An 18861-nucleotide genomic window follows, 5' to 3' on the forward strand; every position below is an offset into this window, starting at 1 on the left:
CAAAAAAACCTGAGATGTGGGGAGAGAGATCCTTGCTCAAGGTCAGACAACAAAGTAATGGCTGAGCTGAGGCCTCCCACTCTAGCACCTTCTTCTGGTGTGTCAGCCACAAAATCCCGAGGAGAAACCATTCCAAATAAAGGGAGGGTGAAGGGGACGCAGCAGGCAAGCCTAAGCTCCCCACTTATCTCCTTGACAGGTGAAGATTTAGGTTCAGAACATCACGCAGCCAGGATTGGCCATGTTACTGAATCCAACAGCCACTCACCTAATGATGTGGTTTTGAAATGCGATGCCAGGAAACTGACCTTTCCTGTGATGAGCTCATAACTTATTTCTTTCAAGAACTCACTTGTGGTGAGCATGCTCTCTGCCAGAGCTCTGGACTGATGCTGACCTGCGGAACCGAGGGTGAGAAGCCGGTGTGCCAGCGAACGAGTGTTCCCTGGGACACAATTTGTAACAGCACAAACAGGCACCACTCAAGTATGTCACGTTGGGGACGGGGTTAAAAAACTATAGCACGCCAGAAGATGGAAAATGACACAGCATTGGACATGACAATTCTAATCATAAAATGTTTATAATATGATGTTGTACGAGCAAGGGAAACACTGACACATTTTCTGTTTCTAACTGAAAACAGACCATACTAGGAAGGACTGTGAACAATCTTTAAAAATTGAGTTTGCGCCTGACCTCTGGTGGTGCAGTGGATAAAGCATCGACCTGGGAACACTGAGGTCGCTGGTTCAAAACCCTGCACTTGTCTGGTCAAGGCATATATGGGAGCTGATGCTTCCTGCTCCTCCCTCCTCTCTCTCTCTCTCTCTTTCTCTCTCTCTCTCTCCTCTCTAAAATGAATAAATAAATAAATAAATAATAATAATAAAGAGACTTCCTTGTAAAAAAAATTGAGTTTGCAAAGTTATGATGAAGGTCTGTCTTAAAAATATAAACTTATGTTAAATTGATTTTACAAATGAAAATGAAAAAAGCTGAATGCATTACACTTTCTGAAGGAGACATATATCCTAGAGAGACGGGCAGGCAGGTTTTTGTCAAAACGAGAGGGTTTGGCCTCTCTGGTGGGAAGAGCTGAGAGCCACTCACTAGAGAAGAAAAGCAGAAGTTAGCCCAAATGGCTACTCAGGATGGTGCCTGATGGAAAATGAGCACAAGAAACAAAAATATTTCCTGTCATGTACTAACTTTGTGAACCTTTTACTAAGAGTCAGCATTATAACATTAAATATCCTCTTCAATGAGGAGCTGAATACATGAGCTACATTCCTGTAAATATGATGAATTGGCTTAGGCCACCTGTGGCAATGACTTTATCACATGCTAGAGTGGTAACATCTCCAAAACTGTTTAAGGACAGAAGTTACATGAGACAAGGGTATCTGTTACGAGGGTATGCTTTGAAATAATGCTCCCACAACCAGCTGACAGGGACACCAGCCAAATTAAGGGCTACAAAAAAAATCCAATCTGATGAGGAAAAGAAAAGTTAAAATTAGGAGGAAGAATCCAAGTGGGAGCACTTCACCAGAGATTAATTGCACAGATGCCCAAAACACCCAATGGATATATTTCAAATGGACAGATGATTGATAAATGACTTAAAAAAACACAAACAAACAGAAACATTACTCACCTAATACTACCACACAAAATTCATTTCCTCTGATCTTTGATGCACAAATTGCCACCACATAATCTGGTAGTCTTTGGTACTGTCTCATTTCATTGAGAGTCCTCAGTGTCTCTGAAATGCCTTCCGCCAAAGAGTTTTGGGTCACAATCACATGCACCAAGTCTTGAGATACACTGGCAATTAATCTGGCAAGCCAGGGGAGCTGCCCCGGCAACATGGGTGTGCACTGAGCGCCCATCTGCAGGGCTCGCTCTCTCAGAGTAAACTCCTGCAGGGCTTTCAGCATAATCTGCTCAAATTCTTCCCTGAGAGGTATCTGATCGGGACCTAAATTGAAGAGAAAATTACAGCTTGAATTTTTTTTTTTTTTTTAAAAGTCACAGCTAGAAAAGAGAGAAAGACATACATCAGCGTGCAGTTCCTTCTAAGCCCAACATGCCTACTCCCACTGGCATATAATAAGCTTTTTCCTGCAACGGCCACGAGTACAGAGCCCTCACTAACCATTTTCCATTGTGAAATCGGCTTCTCTCTTCTCTGCCTGCCTCAGTATTCTTTTAAAATGCAGGCTTCTATTCGCCTTATTCTAATCTTGATATCTTTAAAAGAGGTTGCACTCAGATCTACCACAGTATTAATTCCATTGTACGCCTTAGGAGATGATCACTGAAGTGGATATTGCCTGGCTTATTAAACTTGGTGTTATGGAAATGACCAATGAAGTAAGAAGCTAACCCACTAGTATACTATAATCAACCTTAGGTTTCACTCATTTCTCATTTTATTCATAGGTACTATTCAAAAACACTTTCAGCCTGACCTGTGGTGGCCCAGTGGATCAAGTATCGACCTGGAATGCTGAGGTCGCTGGTTCAAAACCCCGGGCTTGCTAAATCAAGGCACATACCAGAAGCAACTACTATGAGTTGATGCTTCCCACTCCTCCCTCTCCTTTACTGTCTCTCACTCTTCTCAAAAATCAACAAGTAAAATCTAAAAACAAAAACAACAAAACACTTTTAGATATTGCCTCTATACCTAATTTTGAGACTACCGTCCAAAGGAAAATTATTAATTAATTTTTTTTAAGTGAGAGGAGAGGAGGTAGATGGACTCCCACAGGCACCTCAACTGGGATCCACCCAGCAACCCCTCTCTGGGCTGATGCTCAAATCAACTGAGGTATCCTCAGTGCCTAAGGCTGATGCTCGAATGAATGGAGCCACTGGCTGTGAGAGGGAAAGAGAGAGAAGGGGGAGAGGGAGGAGAAGAGAAGCAGATGGTCACTTCTCATGTGTGCCCTGACCGGGGATCGAACCTGGGACATAGATACACCAGTCTGATGCTCTATCTACTGAGCCAACTGGCCAGGGCCCACAGAAAAATTAAGTGTAATTATTTTCACTCCCGGTTTATATTTAGGCAGCCTCAGGCTTTCTCCACCTAGAGCATGCTCTCGTATCCCCAGGATCCTGGGTCGTTAAGTATGGCATGTAGCCTCTCCCAGCCATGGTTGTGGCTAAGCTTCTATAGATGACCAGTGGCCTCTAGAATTAGGGGGATTTTGTTTCTCTTATTCTCTTTATAAATGCAGCCAGTCTTTAGGACAAAATAAGCAAATCGATGTTGGGCATCCACGAGACACAAATAAATTCCTACGTTTAGTTGATTTTTAAAAAAATTTTAATTGAATCTACATTTACTTTAAATGGAAACCAATGAGACTATGTTCACTTCCACTGTTCAGAAGTCATTTTCTTTTTTCTTTATGTTTCTTTTTTTCTATGCATACTTGAGATTTGAAACTCAGGGTCCAGTAAACAGAAAGACTCCTCAGAGTCTGTGATCTGGGATCAAGCAACAGTCTCAGAACTCAGGGCTAAAAGCCCCTTGCAAAAGAATACCAGGGTAAGGGACTAGTATTGAAAGAATGCCAGGGTAAGGGACTGGTATTGGAAGAAGACCGGGGTAAGGGACTGGTATTGGAAGAATACCGGGGTAAGGGACTGGTATTGAAAGAATACCAGGGTAAGGGACTGGTATTGAAAGAATGCCAGGGTAAGGGACTGGTATTGAAAGAATGCCAGGGTAAGGGACTGGTATTGAAAGAATGCCAGGGTAAGGGACTGGTATTGAAAGAATACCGGGGTAAGGGACTGGTATTGAAAGAATACCCGGGTAAGGGACTGGTATTGGAAGAATACCGGGGTAAGGGACTAGTATTGAAAGAATACCGGGGTAAGGGACTGGTATTGAAAGAATACCAGGGTAAGGGACTGGTATTGGAAGAATGCCAGGGTAAGGGACTGGTATTGAAAGAATGCCAGGGTAAGGGACTGGTATTGAAAGAATACCAGGGTAAGGGACTGGTATTGAAAGAATGCCAGGGTAAGGGACTGGTATTGAAAGAATACCCGGGTAAGGGACTGGGCTTCTACATGGGAAGGAGGCGCCTCGGGGGAGTCAGAAAGATTTCCTCCCTCTAACTGGGGTTGATGCGGCCTCGCTGATCCCTATCCATGTTCTCTGGGAAAGTAAGAAAATGAAGGTTTAGAAATGTATTTTTGTTTGTTTGTTTTGTTTTGGCTTTTTTTTTTTTGTATTTTTTTCTGAAGCTGGAAACGGGGAGAGACAGTCAGACAGGCTCCAGCATGTGCTCGACCGGGATCCACCCGGCACGCCCACCAGGGGGCGTCGCTCTTTTGCGATCAGAGCCACTCCAGTGCCTGGGGCAGAGGCCAAGGAGCCATCCCCAGTGCCCGGGCCATCTTTGCTCCACTGGAGCCTCGCTGCGGGAGGGGAAGAGAGAGACAGAGAAGAAGGAGAGGGGGAGGGGTGGAGAAGCAGATGGGCGCTTCTCCTGTGTGCCCCGGCCGGGAATCGAACCCGGGACTTCTGCATGCCAGGCCGATGCTCTGCCACTGAGCCAACCAGCCAGGGCTCTTAAAAATGTTTTTAGAATGAAAAAAGAATTAAATATTATACATTTTAAAAAGAAACCATTTTAATTGAAGAATACAGTTTTTCTAGGATTGGCTGGAGGCCAGAGGAAGATAGGAGAGTGAAGTCCTAACAGACAGGTTTTTCTCTTCTATCTATGGAAAAAAGGCCGGAAAACTGCTCCTCTGTCACTGAGTTTCTGTTTCTGACGCCCTCCCCAGTCACTTGCTAGGGGAATGTGGGTGTCTTCTGGTCACCTGGGAGCCACCAGGGCATCTGATCTTCATTTGGATTTATCAGATGAGCACCCCGGTTAGTGGTCACTAGGTACCTACTTGGTAGTGCGCTCAAAGTGGACAGATTCGCACTGACTGTATGAGATGAAGGAAGAGTGGTTGTCTTTCTAAAGCTTTCTTCCACCAGAAGAAGCAACAACCCTAAAAAGCATGTGGCTCTGACTATCTCAATTTCTCTACTGCGTCTTATAGACAACAGGAAGGCTCAGGGGCCTGGTTAATGGGTGTGTCCATAAGACCCACTCCAAACCACGATTAAGTAATATGTTCTATTAGGCAGCATAATTATTCAAATATAAAGGCATTCTGGGAAAACAAAATCACTGAACATGTTCATAGCATCCTCCATGGATCCTTTAAAAACTCACTTTAATAGAGTTTTGACTGAATTACTGTTAGGAATTCAGAAGAAAAAAAAAAATGTATCAAAGTCTAAACGAGGTAAGAGACATCTTAGAGTAAAATGCCTTGCTTCCAGTCACCTCCCGTCATTTCAGCCTTGGCCTTTACAGCTGAATTGCAGAAGCCTTTTCTGTACTTTTCATAAACTTGATGACAGTAATTTGTTTCTTCAAGTGCAGATCTCCTAACTCAGCCTAGCTCAGGAGTCAGTTCGGATGGCTTTTCAGATATTACTACCTTAATAGGAAAAGACAAGTTTCCAACAGACTCAGAGCCATCCAAGAATCCCTGGATTTGCTGATTTCATTATCTACTTCAAAAGATTTTCAGATTGTGAAATAACAGAGATTTTTAAAAAAATCTCTGAAAAGGCCTGTTCCCTCTGAGAATCTTGCATTCCTTCTTCTCTTTCCTCCAGATGGCTGAACCATCCAATTTTTAGACCCATCCTTTTAGAAATTTGGATTTATTTTTTAAAATGTCTACCTATAATCTATAACCAAAGCATATGTGAAAATATTCTTGCTCTCTTCTTCCAAAATTTTTGCAGGTGAAACATTTTTTTCTTTTTTTTATTTAAATAAATTTTTATTAATGTTAATGGGGTGACATTAATAAATCAGGGTACATATATTCAAAGAAAATATGTCTAGGTTATCTTGTCATTCAATTATGTTGCATACCCATCACCCAAAGTCAGATTGTCCTCCGTCACCTTCTATCTAGTTTTCTTTGTGCCCCTCCCCCTCCCCCTAACCCTCTCCCTCCTTCCCTCCTGCGTCCTCCCTCCCCCCACCCCTGGTAACCACCACACTCTTGTCCATGTCTCTTAGTCTCGTTTTTAGAAACATTTTTTTCAATAACTCAGGATGAGTTAGTTGTTGAGGAGAAGCAATGTCCCAACGTACAAAATTTAGATGAAAAAATTAAAAAAAAAAAAGAAACAGTTATTCATGTTGCACATTAGAAGGCATAATTATTTGGGTGCAAGTAATAATCCTATAGGGCAGAGAAGAATTTTATCTAATTGAATGGAAAATTTTCTATTTTTTAAGATAAGAGCTTTTAGTTATTTAAGGGAAGACATTTTGATTTGACCATTTAGTTCATTTGATTAACCTGGACTTTGATTCTTAACTGCTATTAAGATGGAAAAAAACACCATACTGATTGGCTTGGTTTGCTATAATAATATTGCTCTATGTCTTGGTTTCACTGATTCTGGATAGATCTAAACTTCACTGTAGACCTTGGAATACAGTCAAAAGTCTGTACATAGAAATTAAAATTATGACATCAAATGAGCAGCGGACATTGGTGGTTTTGATAATTTTATTACCCACAGAGAAGCGTGATTTTCAAGTCCTACGTTTATCATAAAAGTGGTTCATGAGATATTTGAACCCTTACACATTTCAAAAGCTTGTGTCCAAGCAAAACCCCTGTCAAAGTAGTACTCTGGGCTCCAAAAATTGAATCTGGCCTGCTGATCCCAGTGTTTTTATTATTCAACATCAAAATATTTTTTTATGCAGATAAAAAAGTTTTAGGTGTAATTTTACATCTTGAACTTCTTCCTAAGTAAATCAGTGGCTGGAAGTCCCAGAATGAGTGTATAATTAGGTTGCATATTAGATGGCCTGCTGCAGTTTGCAAAATAAAGGACATTGCAATGTAAATGGTGCCAAATCACTGCAGTATTGTCAAAGCAACCTGCATACGCCCACTGCAGGGCTCAGAGGAAGCGAAGGGTTCATGACCTGTGTATCTCCCCTTACCCAAAAGCCTAAAGAGCCTTCTGAGGAGGTCTAGTTACTACCCCAATGAAGGAAGGTATTATGGGACAACATCAAAGAGCTGTGGCTGGAGAAGACAAAAAAAAAAAAATAGATGTAAGACAGTGGATAAACAAGATAAAAAGGCTAAGGGCAAAACTAAAAAATAATTGTCAGTGGCTACATTTGCATTCCAGATGGTAGCTGCACTTTCAGAAAGGTGACCTGGCCAAGGAGGACTACCCATGGCACAGCCCTTTGAAGTTCTGTCATTAAATATTTGGGAGATCTTAGGTCCATCATGAGATGTGACACTAGGTGGAGCAATTTCTCTCTTGTGGGACTCAAAGCGAGGAGCAAGGGAGGCCAGATAGGAGAGAAACTGGGAAAAAAAATAAAAAGGAAATAGGCAAGTGGTGAAAAGGGAATAAAATAAATAAAAAAGAAATGGAGGAGAGGAAAGGGAAAGCCACAGAAAATTGAAAGAAAAGAATGTTAGAAGTGAAGGAGGGAAAGTCAGAGGCAGATGGATGAATGTGAGAAAAAGTGGAGTAAGAAAGCAAAAAAAGTACATTACAAAAAGAATAAAAATTGTCACCATCAAATGATTCTTGGAAATAACTTACCCAGTCGCACAAGATACTGTATCGTCAGGAGAATCATGTTTTCCACACTCAGGAGGTGGCTGCCAGTCAACCCTAATTGTTCAAAATCTTTGTTTTCCAACTGTGTAATCTTGTAGCAATTCACCAGCAGAGGACTCACAACAATGTCACCAACATTTCCATAGAAATAGGGTAAAGTGCCATAGCCTGCCCCAACAGAAGCAGGTCAATAAAGTTCAATGTTTCATTCTGAGGTCCAATCAGATACACTTGCTCAAATGGATCAAAAATGCTTAGCAAAGTTCACTGCCCTCTGAGATGGCTACTATATCAATCATTCAAATATAGCAATCCTAGGGAATTTACTCAGATGCTCTTAATTTTACCCTTATATTCAATCGATGAACAGGAAGCAAAATACTAAAAAAAATTATACTATCCTTGTTCCCCTCAGAAAAGACATGTTAATATTACATCTCTGTTATTAAGGATTGATGAGAGTTTGCAAAATATCTCTATCTATATCTTTTGTATAATAGCAATGATAAAATATTTTCTTTTTTTCTTTTTTTTTTTTTTTTGTGTATTTTTCTGAAGCTGGAAACGGGGAGGCAGTCAGACAGACTCCCATATGCGCCCGACTGGGATCCACCCAGCATGCCCACCAGGGGGCGATGCTCTGCCCATCCGGGGCGTCGCTCTGTTGCAACCAGAGCCACTCTAGCGCCTGAGGCAGAGGCCATGGAGCCATCCCCAGAGCCCGGGCCATCTTTGCTCCAACAGAGCCTTGGCTGCGGGAGAGGAAGAGAGAGACAGAGAGGAAGGAGAGGGGGAGGGGTGGAGAAGCAGATGGGTGCTTCTCCTGTGTGCCCTGGCCGGGAATCAAACCCAGGACTTTTGCATGCCAGGCCGATGCTCTACCACTGAGCCAACCGGCCAGGGCCAAAATATTTTCTGATAAAATTACCAATCAAGTTTCTTCTCAGTTAAGTCAGAAAAGAAAAAGACTAATTATAATAACGTGTTGTGTACTTCCTGAGGTTTTCTTTAAAAAAAAAAAATTTAAGCTAAACTCACTGGTCAACAACAATGGTCCACCAGTAGCAGGTCCTTGGAGGTTCCAGTCTTTCTGCTGTCCTTGTTATTTCTTTTTTTTTTTCCCTTAAGTGAGAAGCAGGGAGGCAGAGAGACAAACTCCCACATGTGCCTGACTGGGATCCACCCGGTAAGCCCACCAGGGGGCAATGCTCTACCCATTTGGGCTGTTACTCCATTGCAACTGGAGCCATTCTAGCGCCCAAGGCAGAGGCCATGGAGCTATCCTCAGCACCCGGGCCAACTTTACTCCAATGGAGCCTTGGCTGCGGGAGGGGAAGACAGAGACAGAGAGAAAAGAGAGGGGGAGAGGTGGAGAAGCAGATGGGCGCTTCTCCTGTGTGCCCTGGCCGGGAATCGAACCCGGGACTTCTACACGCTGTGCTGACGCTCTACGGCTAAGGCAACCGGCCAGGGCCTGTCCTTGCTATTTCTATTATGTTCTCTTCCTAATGTCAATAAACAATCTCAAATTATCTTTGAAGTAGGTAGGATAAAAATATGTTAAAATATACCCTGTTTTGGTGGTGTGGAAGGAAGGACAGTCTCTCTGTGAGATTTTCTAAAAGGCAGACATCAAAGGGTTCCCAAGATCTACACAGCTAACTTTCTAAGGCTTAGCTGCACTATGCATGTAACTCAAATGCTTAAGAAAAACTTCCTGAGATATGGAATTTAAATAACTGGGATCTCCCCCAGTTGCTCCAGGTCGAGGATCAGAAGACAGGGAAACCTGATAAAGCACAGGGCTTGGCAGCAAGATAACACCTGCATAGACATACCCTAAAGACCCAGCGGGCTTACACACCCGCTCCACCCTTGGTAAGTCCCAAGGGTAAAGCAGGCAGAGTCTCCTTCTGGTCTGGGCTGGTCCCCAAATGACAAGACTCTTGAGTGGGTATGAAAGGCACTAAGTTACTGTTGGAATCTGGGGACCCCATAAACTTCTACACCCTCACTTACAGAAAGCTTGGAAAGACTCAGACTCCTTAAAGACACCGATTCATAGATGCTTCTCCACAGATCTGCACCCCTGGGACCTCTGGGTTATCCTGCGTGGGGCCTGTGAGCTGGCTCAGCTTGCTTCTTTTCACTGTGGTCTGGTTCCCTTTAACTGCAATGTCCCCTTCCCTATCCTGTCTGTTCTTGCCCACCATTCAGGATCTAGCTGAAACATCAGCTCTGAGAGGTCTTCTCAGACTCCCCTTCAGGCAGAGGTAGGCTCCCTCTCCCTGCGTTATTGTAGTCCTTGGTTGTCAGTCTCTACCAGCTCAGGTGTCCTAGTGTTACACCTGGTATTTACATGGCAGCCTGGCCCACTTAAACAGCCTCCAGGGGCCCAAAGGACTGCCTTATTTTCAGTCATGTTTAGTACAGCATGGCGCTGATCAATAAGAGCTGAAAGGATCAATAATTGGCTAAATAAATATATTCATGAACACATGAATAAACGCACAAACAATGCAATGGAGGAACATTCCTAGATTCCAGCGGACAGGCAATTTGAAATTCCTTTGTCTTACCTATCAGAATTACTGGTCTCACTCCTGAGTTACTCAGCAGGTTTTCAGGAACAATTACAGTTTCCCCTGCAGGAATGGGCCGAGGTTGTAAAATTCCAGTTAGTGGGGTCTGTGGAACTGAGGCAGATAGAAGGGACTCTGGAAAAAAAGTTGTTTGACAAGAATGATTAGACATAAGAGCTGAAAGCAATACAATTGAGATAAATGCAGTGTAATACTTTTGATATGGAAGTTTTAGAAGTCTAATGGTTTTTTTCATTAAAGTAATTTATGTTTATTGTATAAAATGAGAAGTGAGAAAAACAAAAGGGAAAACATTCAACCACTATCACACCATCTGGAGATAACTACTATTTAGCGGTTTTGGGTAGTTTTCCCTTCTAGTTGTTTTTCCACATGCAGGCTTTTGGATTCTGTTTTGTATTTTATCTTCCCCCACTAGAATATCAAGGCATATTTTCTCATTATAAAAAATTTGAAAAATACAGAAAAGTGTAAAGGAGGATCAACTCATCATTAATCAGTACTACTATAAGAAACTGCAGTAACATATTAGCATAATTCTTTGTATATATATGTATAGCTGTACCTCTCTGTATTGTTTAAGATTATTTATTTAAACTAACTTAAATTTTAAAAGAACTATACCTGTATCTATGTCTTAGAACTGGTATATTGACATTTGTCTGTATTTAGTATAGCAAAGTAGATGAGCATTTGAACATTGAACTGTAGGCACAGAATGGCTATAGCTTGGGTTAAAGAAGAACCAGTTGGTTTTTCAGAGTTCTATTCACAGACTAAACCATCCAAGGCAAAAATAATAATTATGGCTCACATAAGGTACCAAATCACCAGAGGACACATCTAACACCACTACTGGCAAAGCAAGTTTATTTGTGCTCTAGGATGGTGGGTTAGTAGCATCATGCACTATGTAATGAATGGCTTATTAACACAATGGCTAAAACAAAGGCCTTTAAAGTAAATTAAGATCTGTCGTGATAGCACATGTGCTTCTAGTAAAGGCAGATGTGATGGGACAAATATATCAACATCCTTACATAATATTGGACACATGGCTGGTTAAGGAAATTTATCTTCAAGCGTTCAGGGAAAGAACAAGAGTAGAAGATATACCTCTGCGAATTCAATAAAACTTAAAACCCATCATCTGTTGAAATCTTACCAGTTCTTGAAAGAGGGCGAACTGTTGGAACAGGTACAACTAAGCCAGGTTGGGGGACAGGTGACCCAGGGTACCATCCCCGGTGTCGTTTCTTTGGTGGCCCAGAAACAAACATGGCAGCTGAAGGCAAAAAGAGAGATGACCCTTGACCTAAGCAGTGGAGGAAGGGAAAGAAGTTAAAGAAACACACAACCTTTCATTTGATTCTATCAGAAAGCCTAGGTCACTCTAGAATTGAGAGGTAAAGATGAAATTAGAAAAAGCCACACTAACAATACCACTTAACATCTGTATGCTGTTTTACAAGTTACAGTTTTACTCAGAGTATTTAATTTCATTCTATCAGCATCTCTGTGAGGTTTTAGGACAAATATATTGTTGTACTAATTTTTTAGATGATGAAAGCAAGACTTAGATTTTCCCAGGGTCACACAAGAGAGAGGAACTTGAACCCTGTACTTTGGTCAGCAAAGCCCATGGTTTTCAAGACACTTCCTTGTACATAGGTTTCAACATTGCTTCCTAGATAAGTGCTTATCCTGCAGAATCACCAAGATATTTAAATATTACTGCTCATACCAACCATAATCTTTTAAAAACAGTGTATGAGAAGCTAAGGAAAAATTGAAAGTACACTGTCAGATAATTCACCATTTTAACTCTGTAGCACTTCTTTCATAGTTAAGTTGCATTATTTCAGACTCTAAGATGACTATTGTACCTTGGTCTCCTGATGCATAGCTAGGTCTTGGTGACAAGGGGTAATGCCCTGGGCGTGCTGGAGTGGAGCTAGAGGTACTGCTCTTTGCTCCATGGCTACTGTTTCCATTAGCAGCATCTGTAGTAACAAGAGAAACCACTCAGAGCAGAGGCAGGGCAGGCAGGACACTGCTTTCTGTGCTGCCAAAACCATGTGATAAACCTCACACTCTAGGATGGAAAGAGATCACACTGACAGGACAGCCCAGTTAGATACAGCCCATTACAACCATCATAGTAGTACCTTCATTAAATGAAATGTCACTGAAAAATAGTTTTCTAGAACCCCAATAGATCTTTGAGAATCATTTTCAGTAAAATCTTTGGAGATGGCAGGTGGAAGAAAACTATTTTAAAACATTTTTTATTATGTAAATTTTCAAACATATATAAAAGTAGAGAGGATAATATAGTAAACTATGTACCTGCCGCCCAACTTCAACATTTATCAACAAAGGGCCGATCCTGCTTTCTCTATATTTCATTTTTCTTCTCCCCACTCCACATACACACATATGTAGGATGTGTGGGTTATTTTAAAGCAAACTCATTTATCATATCATTTTATCCATAAATACTATACGTGTTTCGAAAAAAACTCTTAAGAACTGTAATATTGTTATACTTAAAATTAACAATGATTAATAATTTATAAATATAAAATATTCCATCAGTTTTCAAATTTTCCCAATTATCTCATAAATACTTTTTTATAGTTTGCAGACTAAACCATCCAAGCCCGAAATAATAATTATGAGTCACGTAAGGTACATGACCTTGCTTGTTTGAACCGGGTTCAAAAAGAAATCCACACACTGAATTTAGTTGCTTTGTCCCTTAAACTTCTTTTTTTTTAAATTTTTTATTACATTTTTAAAATTAATTTTAATGGGGTGACACTGATAAATCAGGGTATATATGTTCAGACGTTTAATATATTGGATTTTCCTTCTTTTCCTTTCTCACAATTAATTTGCTAAAAACATGGAGAAATTTATCATTTTGGGAATTTTGCTTATTGGAAATCCATGGTGTCATTTAATGTATCCTCTATTTCTTATAAGCTAATGGTTAAATATAGAGGCTTGCTCAGATTCCACTTTATTTATTTATTTATTTATTTATTTATTTATTTATTTATTATTTGGCAAAAGTATCTCCTAAGTACTCTTGTTGTATAGTTTCATCAGGGGCACAGAACGGCTGGTTTGCTCTCATGTTAAGAACAATCAGTGGGTTCAAGAGTCATTAGCCTTGTTCTTGAATTATAAAATTGTTCATCAGCCTTTCATCTGATGGTTTAGCAACCACAAGATTAATGCCAAGACCCATAATTTAATTTAAAAAAATTTTTAAGGTGAGAGGAGGGGAGATAGTGAGGCAGACTGCCACATGCACCTCAACTGGGATTTACCTGCTAACCCTATTGAGGGCCAATGCTTGAGTCCCAAGCTATTTTTAGCAGCTGAGGCTGACATCCTGGGACCAATGGAGCTATCTTCAGCGCCTGGGGTCATGCCTGAACCAACTGAACCACTGGCTGCAAGAGGGGGAGAGGGAGAGGAGAGAGGAGAGGGAGAGAAAGGGAGAGAGAGGGAGGAGAAGCAGATAGTCACCTCTCCTGTGTGCCCTGACCAGGAATCAAACCTGGGATGTCCATACTCGGGGCCAATGCTCTCTGCACTGAGCCACCAGCCAGGGCCTCATTAAATTTCTAATGCTGCAAAAATTTGGATTCAGTTTGTTTGTCTATAGTCTAATCAGAAAGTAGATCCTTCAAGAATTGTTGGACCAGCCTGACCAGGCAGTGGTGCAGTGGATAGAGTATCCGACTGGGACGCTGAGGACCCAGGTTTGAAACCCCGAGGTCAGCAACTTGAGCACGGGCTCATCTGGTTTGAGTAAGGCTCACCAGCTTGAGCCCAAGGTTGCTGGCTTGAGCAAAGGGTCACTTGGTCTGCTGTAGCCCCCTGGTCAAGGCATATATGAGAAAGCAATCAGTGAACAACTAAGGTGTCGCAACAAAGAATCAATGCTTCTCATCTCCCTCCCTTCCTGTCTGTCTGTCCCTATCTGTTCCTCTCTCTGTCTCTCTCTGTCTCTGTCACACACACACACACACACAAAAGAACTGTTGGACCAGCATAAAAATAGAAGTGATCTGGATAAATTGTGATGTCTAACTTGGAATGTTTTCAAGAATGATGTGCTCTCTTTCTCCTCATTCTTCCCCTATCTCACTATTTTTTTTTTCCTTAAACACTGGAATTTTCTAGGATTCTATCCTTATTTCATAGGTTGCCTTACCCTACATTACTCTTGGTCAATACTACTTAGCCCGGAGATTTTAATCACATATTCGTACTCAATTCTATACTATCCTATCAGTTCTGATTTCACCCATGATAAAATAAATGACTGCCGAACAGCTCTCCACTTAAATAGCTCATGGGTATCTCAAACTTAACATACCCCAAACCGAACTCACAATATTTTCCTGGGGTACCTGCTCCTTTTTCTGTTTTCCTTGTCTCAAGTAATGGCACCACCATTAGCCCAGAAAAATGAATGTAAACCAAACCCCCTTCTGCTTCATGCTCACTTTAATGAGTCAAGTCCTACTGGTTTTATTTCCTGAGTAGTTCTCCAATCTGTCTCCTCCTCTCTAACCTATTATTATCCTGGTCAAGGACCTCATCAATTCTCACCTGATTACTGAAATGACCTCCAACTAGTTTTCCTACCCCTTATTTTCTGGGTTGCCAAAATGATCCAACTCCAGTTCAGATAAGACCAAGTCACTCCCCTGCTCCTAAGTTACAGAGCAAAACCCATGTTTCTAAGCCTGGCCTCCCATGACCCCTCCCCTGTCTACCACTTGCTCACCTCCTGACGCTCTCTGAGTTTTACATTTTATGGTTCTGACAAGTCCAACTGCTGTAAGTTCCTGCACACATTACACTATTCTTTTCCTTTCCTTTTCAAGCCTTGCTGTGAATATTAAATGTCTTTCCTGAACTCTTTTGTAAAGCGAATGTCTTCTCATAGTTCAAAGACCAACTTCCTCCAATAACTCATTCTTGATTAGTCCTCAAAATGTGGAGCTAAGTTCCCTTCTCTGGGCTCTTGTAGCATATCGTTGTATTTATTGCTGTACCTTCTTAGGGGTCTATCTCCCCTTTGAGGTTATAAGTACATTAGAAATCAGAGATTGAGCCTTATTTATCTTTGTATCCCCTGTTCCTCATAATAAAAGGTACCTAAGAAATGTCTCTTGAATGAAATCAACCTGTTCTATCTCCCTTTGGTGCCAAATGTCATTCTTTGACTCTTGATTGGAACACAGAGAACACAAAGCTTTGTATAACACTACAGTATTATAGATAGCCCCAGTTCTGTCTTCAATGGGCAAAGAATAGCTTCTCATTTCTTCTACCAAGTAGTTGATTAAATTTCACAAAAGTCTTTTATAGACAACATATTTACCACAGAAACAAAAGTGAGGAAACATCACCTGCAGCAAAAGTCTTCCCTACAACCTGCAAAGACAAAGCCAGTGGCTTCACAACATTCTTATTCCAGGTCAGGTCCTGAGCGCCACTTAAATTGATTGCAGAACTAGCGGGACTGAGAATTGGCGAATCTTTAAAATGAAAGAGGTTGTTCAAATTAGCAACTGTTTAGATGTGCAGAAAGAAAGGTAATTCAACAAGAGTGAGGTGAGAGAAAGCAGATTGTAGAACTTCAGTTTTTTCTCCTTGACCTATTTTAGAAAACTCAAATTACCTGTATTCAGGTTTTATTTTCTTTCTTATGTATTTAACTTTCATTAGGAGTTACTATGTGCTGGGTACTAGTATAAGCACTTTAAATATATCAAGTCATTTAATCCCTACAAAAACTCAATGAGGTGAGTACATTACCTTAAATAGTGGCAGTCATTTAACTTGGTCAAAGGCATATGATGTGACATCAAGGATAGCATTATGTGTCATGTTAAAACTGTCACCACAGTTACCCTGAAACTCATATTTTAATGAGATCTATTTATTTCTATCCACATGAGTTTGTCATTTAAAAGATGTCCCATAAACTAAGTCACTAAAATCCAAGAGAAAGCACTTTTCTCTGAAGGAAAGTTGCTTTAATTTTCAGAATAAACGAATTAATTTACCTACTTCATACTAGGACATCCAAAAGAAAGTTCCTATTTGGATTCAGAAAATAATTCCACTCAGAAAAACCACGTGCCATTTCAGAGATAGGCTCTGGGAGATATAAAGACTCAAGCCAAACAGAGTTTCTGAAATGAGTATAAACCCCAAACCCCTGACTCTACTCCAGCAGAACAGCTTAGTAAATTTACACAAGAAAGTATCAAAAGGGGCTGTGGAAACTGTGATAGTTTGCAAAAAAAAAAAAAAGGAAAAGAAAAGGCAGCATTCTAAAGACCAGGATGCTGATGGTGCCATACCAGAAATTATCTTGAAAATTAGTATTCACACCACAACATGATTCCTGATCTAATCATCTAATCAGTGTTTCTCATAAGAATTCAAAAGATTGAAATGGTCCTCTAGACTTAACTCATATCAACTGACCATAACTCAGTGACAGAGCATCCGCCTGGTGTGTGGATGTCCCAGGTTTGACTCCTGGTCAAGACACACAGGAAAAGTGACCATCTGCTTCTCTACCCTTCCCCCTTCTCTCTTTCTCTCTCTTCCCCTCCTGCAGCCATGGCTCAAATGGCTTCGGGCGCTGAGGATGGCTCTATGGCCTCACCTCAGGTGCTAAGACAGCTCAATTGCCAAGCAAGGGGGCTTGCCAGGTGGATCCCCATCGAGACACATGTGAGAGCCTGTCTGCCTGCCTCCCTGCCTCTCATTTAATTAAAAAAAATAACGGAAGAAAATTTGAGAAGTGGAAATTAAACAACACACTCCTAAATAACCAATGAATATAAAAAGAAATCATAAGGGAAATTAGATATCACTTTAACATCAGTGAAAAACACGACATACAAAAACTTGAGATGATGTTAAATAAGTGCTTAAAGGAAAATTTATGGCTGCACATACATAAAAAGAAGATCTCAAATAATAACTTAAACTCCACCTAACTAGGTGAAATAAGCCAATCAGAAAAGCCAAGTGCTGTAGTTCCCCATGTATAAGACGCGCCTTAATTTTGAAGCCTGAAATTTGAAAAAAAGTGTATTATATAAAGTTATTGAACTCAAATTTTATTCATCATAAAATTCATATAACTCCTCATCCTTGTCAAAACTCCCATCCATTAGCTTGTCCTCATCTGTGTCTGTCGACAAATCACTGTCTTCAACAATGAGTGCAAAAACAAACACAAAAAAGCGGGAAATGCAAGTAAAAAAAAAACTACAACAACTATATAAGATGCAACCAGTTTTTAGATCCTAAATTTTTCGGAAAAAGCTGCTCAGTGACAGAGCGTCCGCCTGGTGTGTCTTATACATAGAGAAATATGGTGCCATATAATTTCACTCATATGTACAATCTAATGAACAAAATGTACTAACAAGCAAAATAGGGACAGACCCAGAGAGAGAGAGAGCAGGCTGACAGCTGTCAGGGGCAAGGCTGGGAGGGTAGTAGAGGGGTAGAATAAAAGAAAACAAAAATGAAAAAAGGCCCTGGCCGGTTGGCTCAGTGGTAGAGCGTCAGCCTGGCGTGCAGAAGTCCCGGGTTCGATTCCCGGCCAGGGCACACAGGAGAAGCACCCATCTGCTTCTCCACCCCTCCCCCTCTCCTTCCTCTCTGTCTCTCTCTTCCCCTCCCGTGGCCAAGGCTCCATTGGAGCAAAGATGGCCCAGGTACTGAGGATGGCTCCATAGCCTCTGCCTCAGGCGCTAAACTAGAAAAATAATAACAAATAAAGCTCAGAGGAAGTATAAGGAAGAAAATAATAAAGATCAGAGTGGAAATAAATGACATAGAAGCTAAAAAATCAATACAAAAGATCAATGAAACTAAGAGCTGGTTCTCTGAAAAGGTAAACAAGATTTATGAACCTTTAACAAGACTCATCAAGAAAAAAAGAGAGAGGACTCAAATAAATAAAATTAGAAATGAAAGTGGAGAAGTAACAACAGACACTGGAGAAATACAAAGGATTGTAAGAAAATAATATGAAGATCTGTATGCCAAAAAATTGGACAACCTAGGTGAAATGGATGAATTCCTAGAGACATACAAACTTCCAAAACTCAATCTGAAAGAATCAGAAAGCCTAAACAGACCAATTACAATAAATGAAATTGAAACAGTTATCAAAAAACTCCCAACAAAAAAAAGTCCTGGACCAGATGGCTTTACAGGCAAATTTTACCAACTATTCAAACAAGAACTAACACCTATACTTCTCGAGCTATTTCAAAAAATTCAAGAGGAGGGTAGACTTTTAAGCTCCTTTTATGAGGCAAGCATGATCCTCATTCCAAAACCAGGTAAAAACACTACTAAGAAAGAAAACAATAGGCCAATTTGCCCGATGAATTTAGATGATAAAATTCTCAACAAAATATTAACAAACTGGATCCAGCAATATATGAAAATAATCATACATCATGATCAAGTGGG

General features: G+C 40.7%; 1 protein-coding gene across 2 annotated transcripts in view; it reads right to left on the bottom strand.

Moving 5' to 3' along the window:
- Nucleotides 1-18861, bottom strand: part of GREB1L (GREB1 like retinoic acid receptor coactivator) — a 365704-nt gene that overhangs the window by 78236 nt on the left and 268607 nt on the right. Inside the window, exons 9-15 of one of the 2 annotated variants that reach the window (XM_066353132.1) lie at nucleotides 15759-15887; nucleotides 12207-12323; nucleotides 11486-11635; nucleotides 10297-10434; nucleotides 7700-7885; nucleotides 1661-1987; nucleotides 269-397 (exon numbers count right to left, since the gene is read on the bottom strand). In XM_066353132.1, coding sequence (XP_066209229.1) covers nucleotides 269-397; nucleotides 1661-1987; nucleotides 7700-7885; nucleotides 10297-10434; nucleotides 11486-11635; nucleotides 12207-12323; nucleotides 15759-15887 — 1176 coding nt within the window. The remainder of the gene's footprint in view (nucleotides 1-268; nucleotides 398-1660; nucleotides 1988-7699; nucleotides 7886-10296; nucleotides 10435-11485; nucleotides 11636-12206; nucleotides 12324-15758; nucleotides 15888-18861) is intronic. The other variant, XM_066353134.1, reaches the window with a different exon arrangement.

The sequence above is a fragment of the Saccopteryx leptura genome, chromosome 11 (assembly GCF_036850995.1).
Source record: "Saccopteryx leptura isolate mSacLep1 chromosome 11, mSacLep1_pri_phased_curated, whole genome shotgun sequence".
Taxonomy (NCBI): domain Eukaryota; kingdom Metazoa; phylum Chordata; class Mammalia; order Chiroptera; family Emballonuridae; genus Saccopteryx; species Saccopteryx leptura.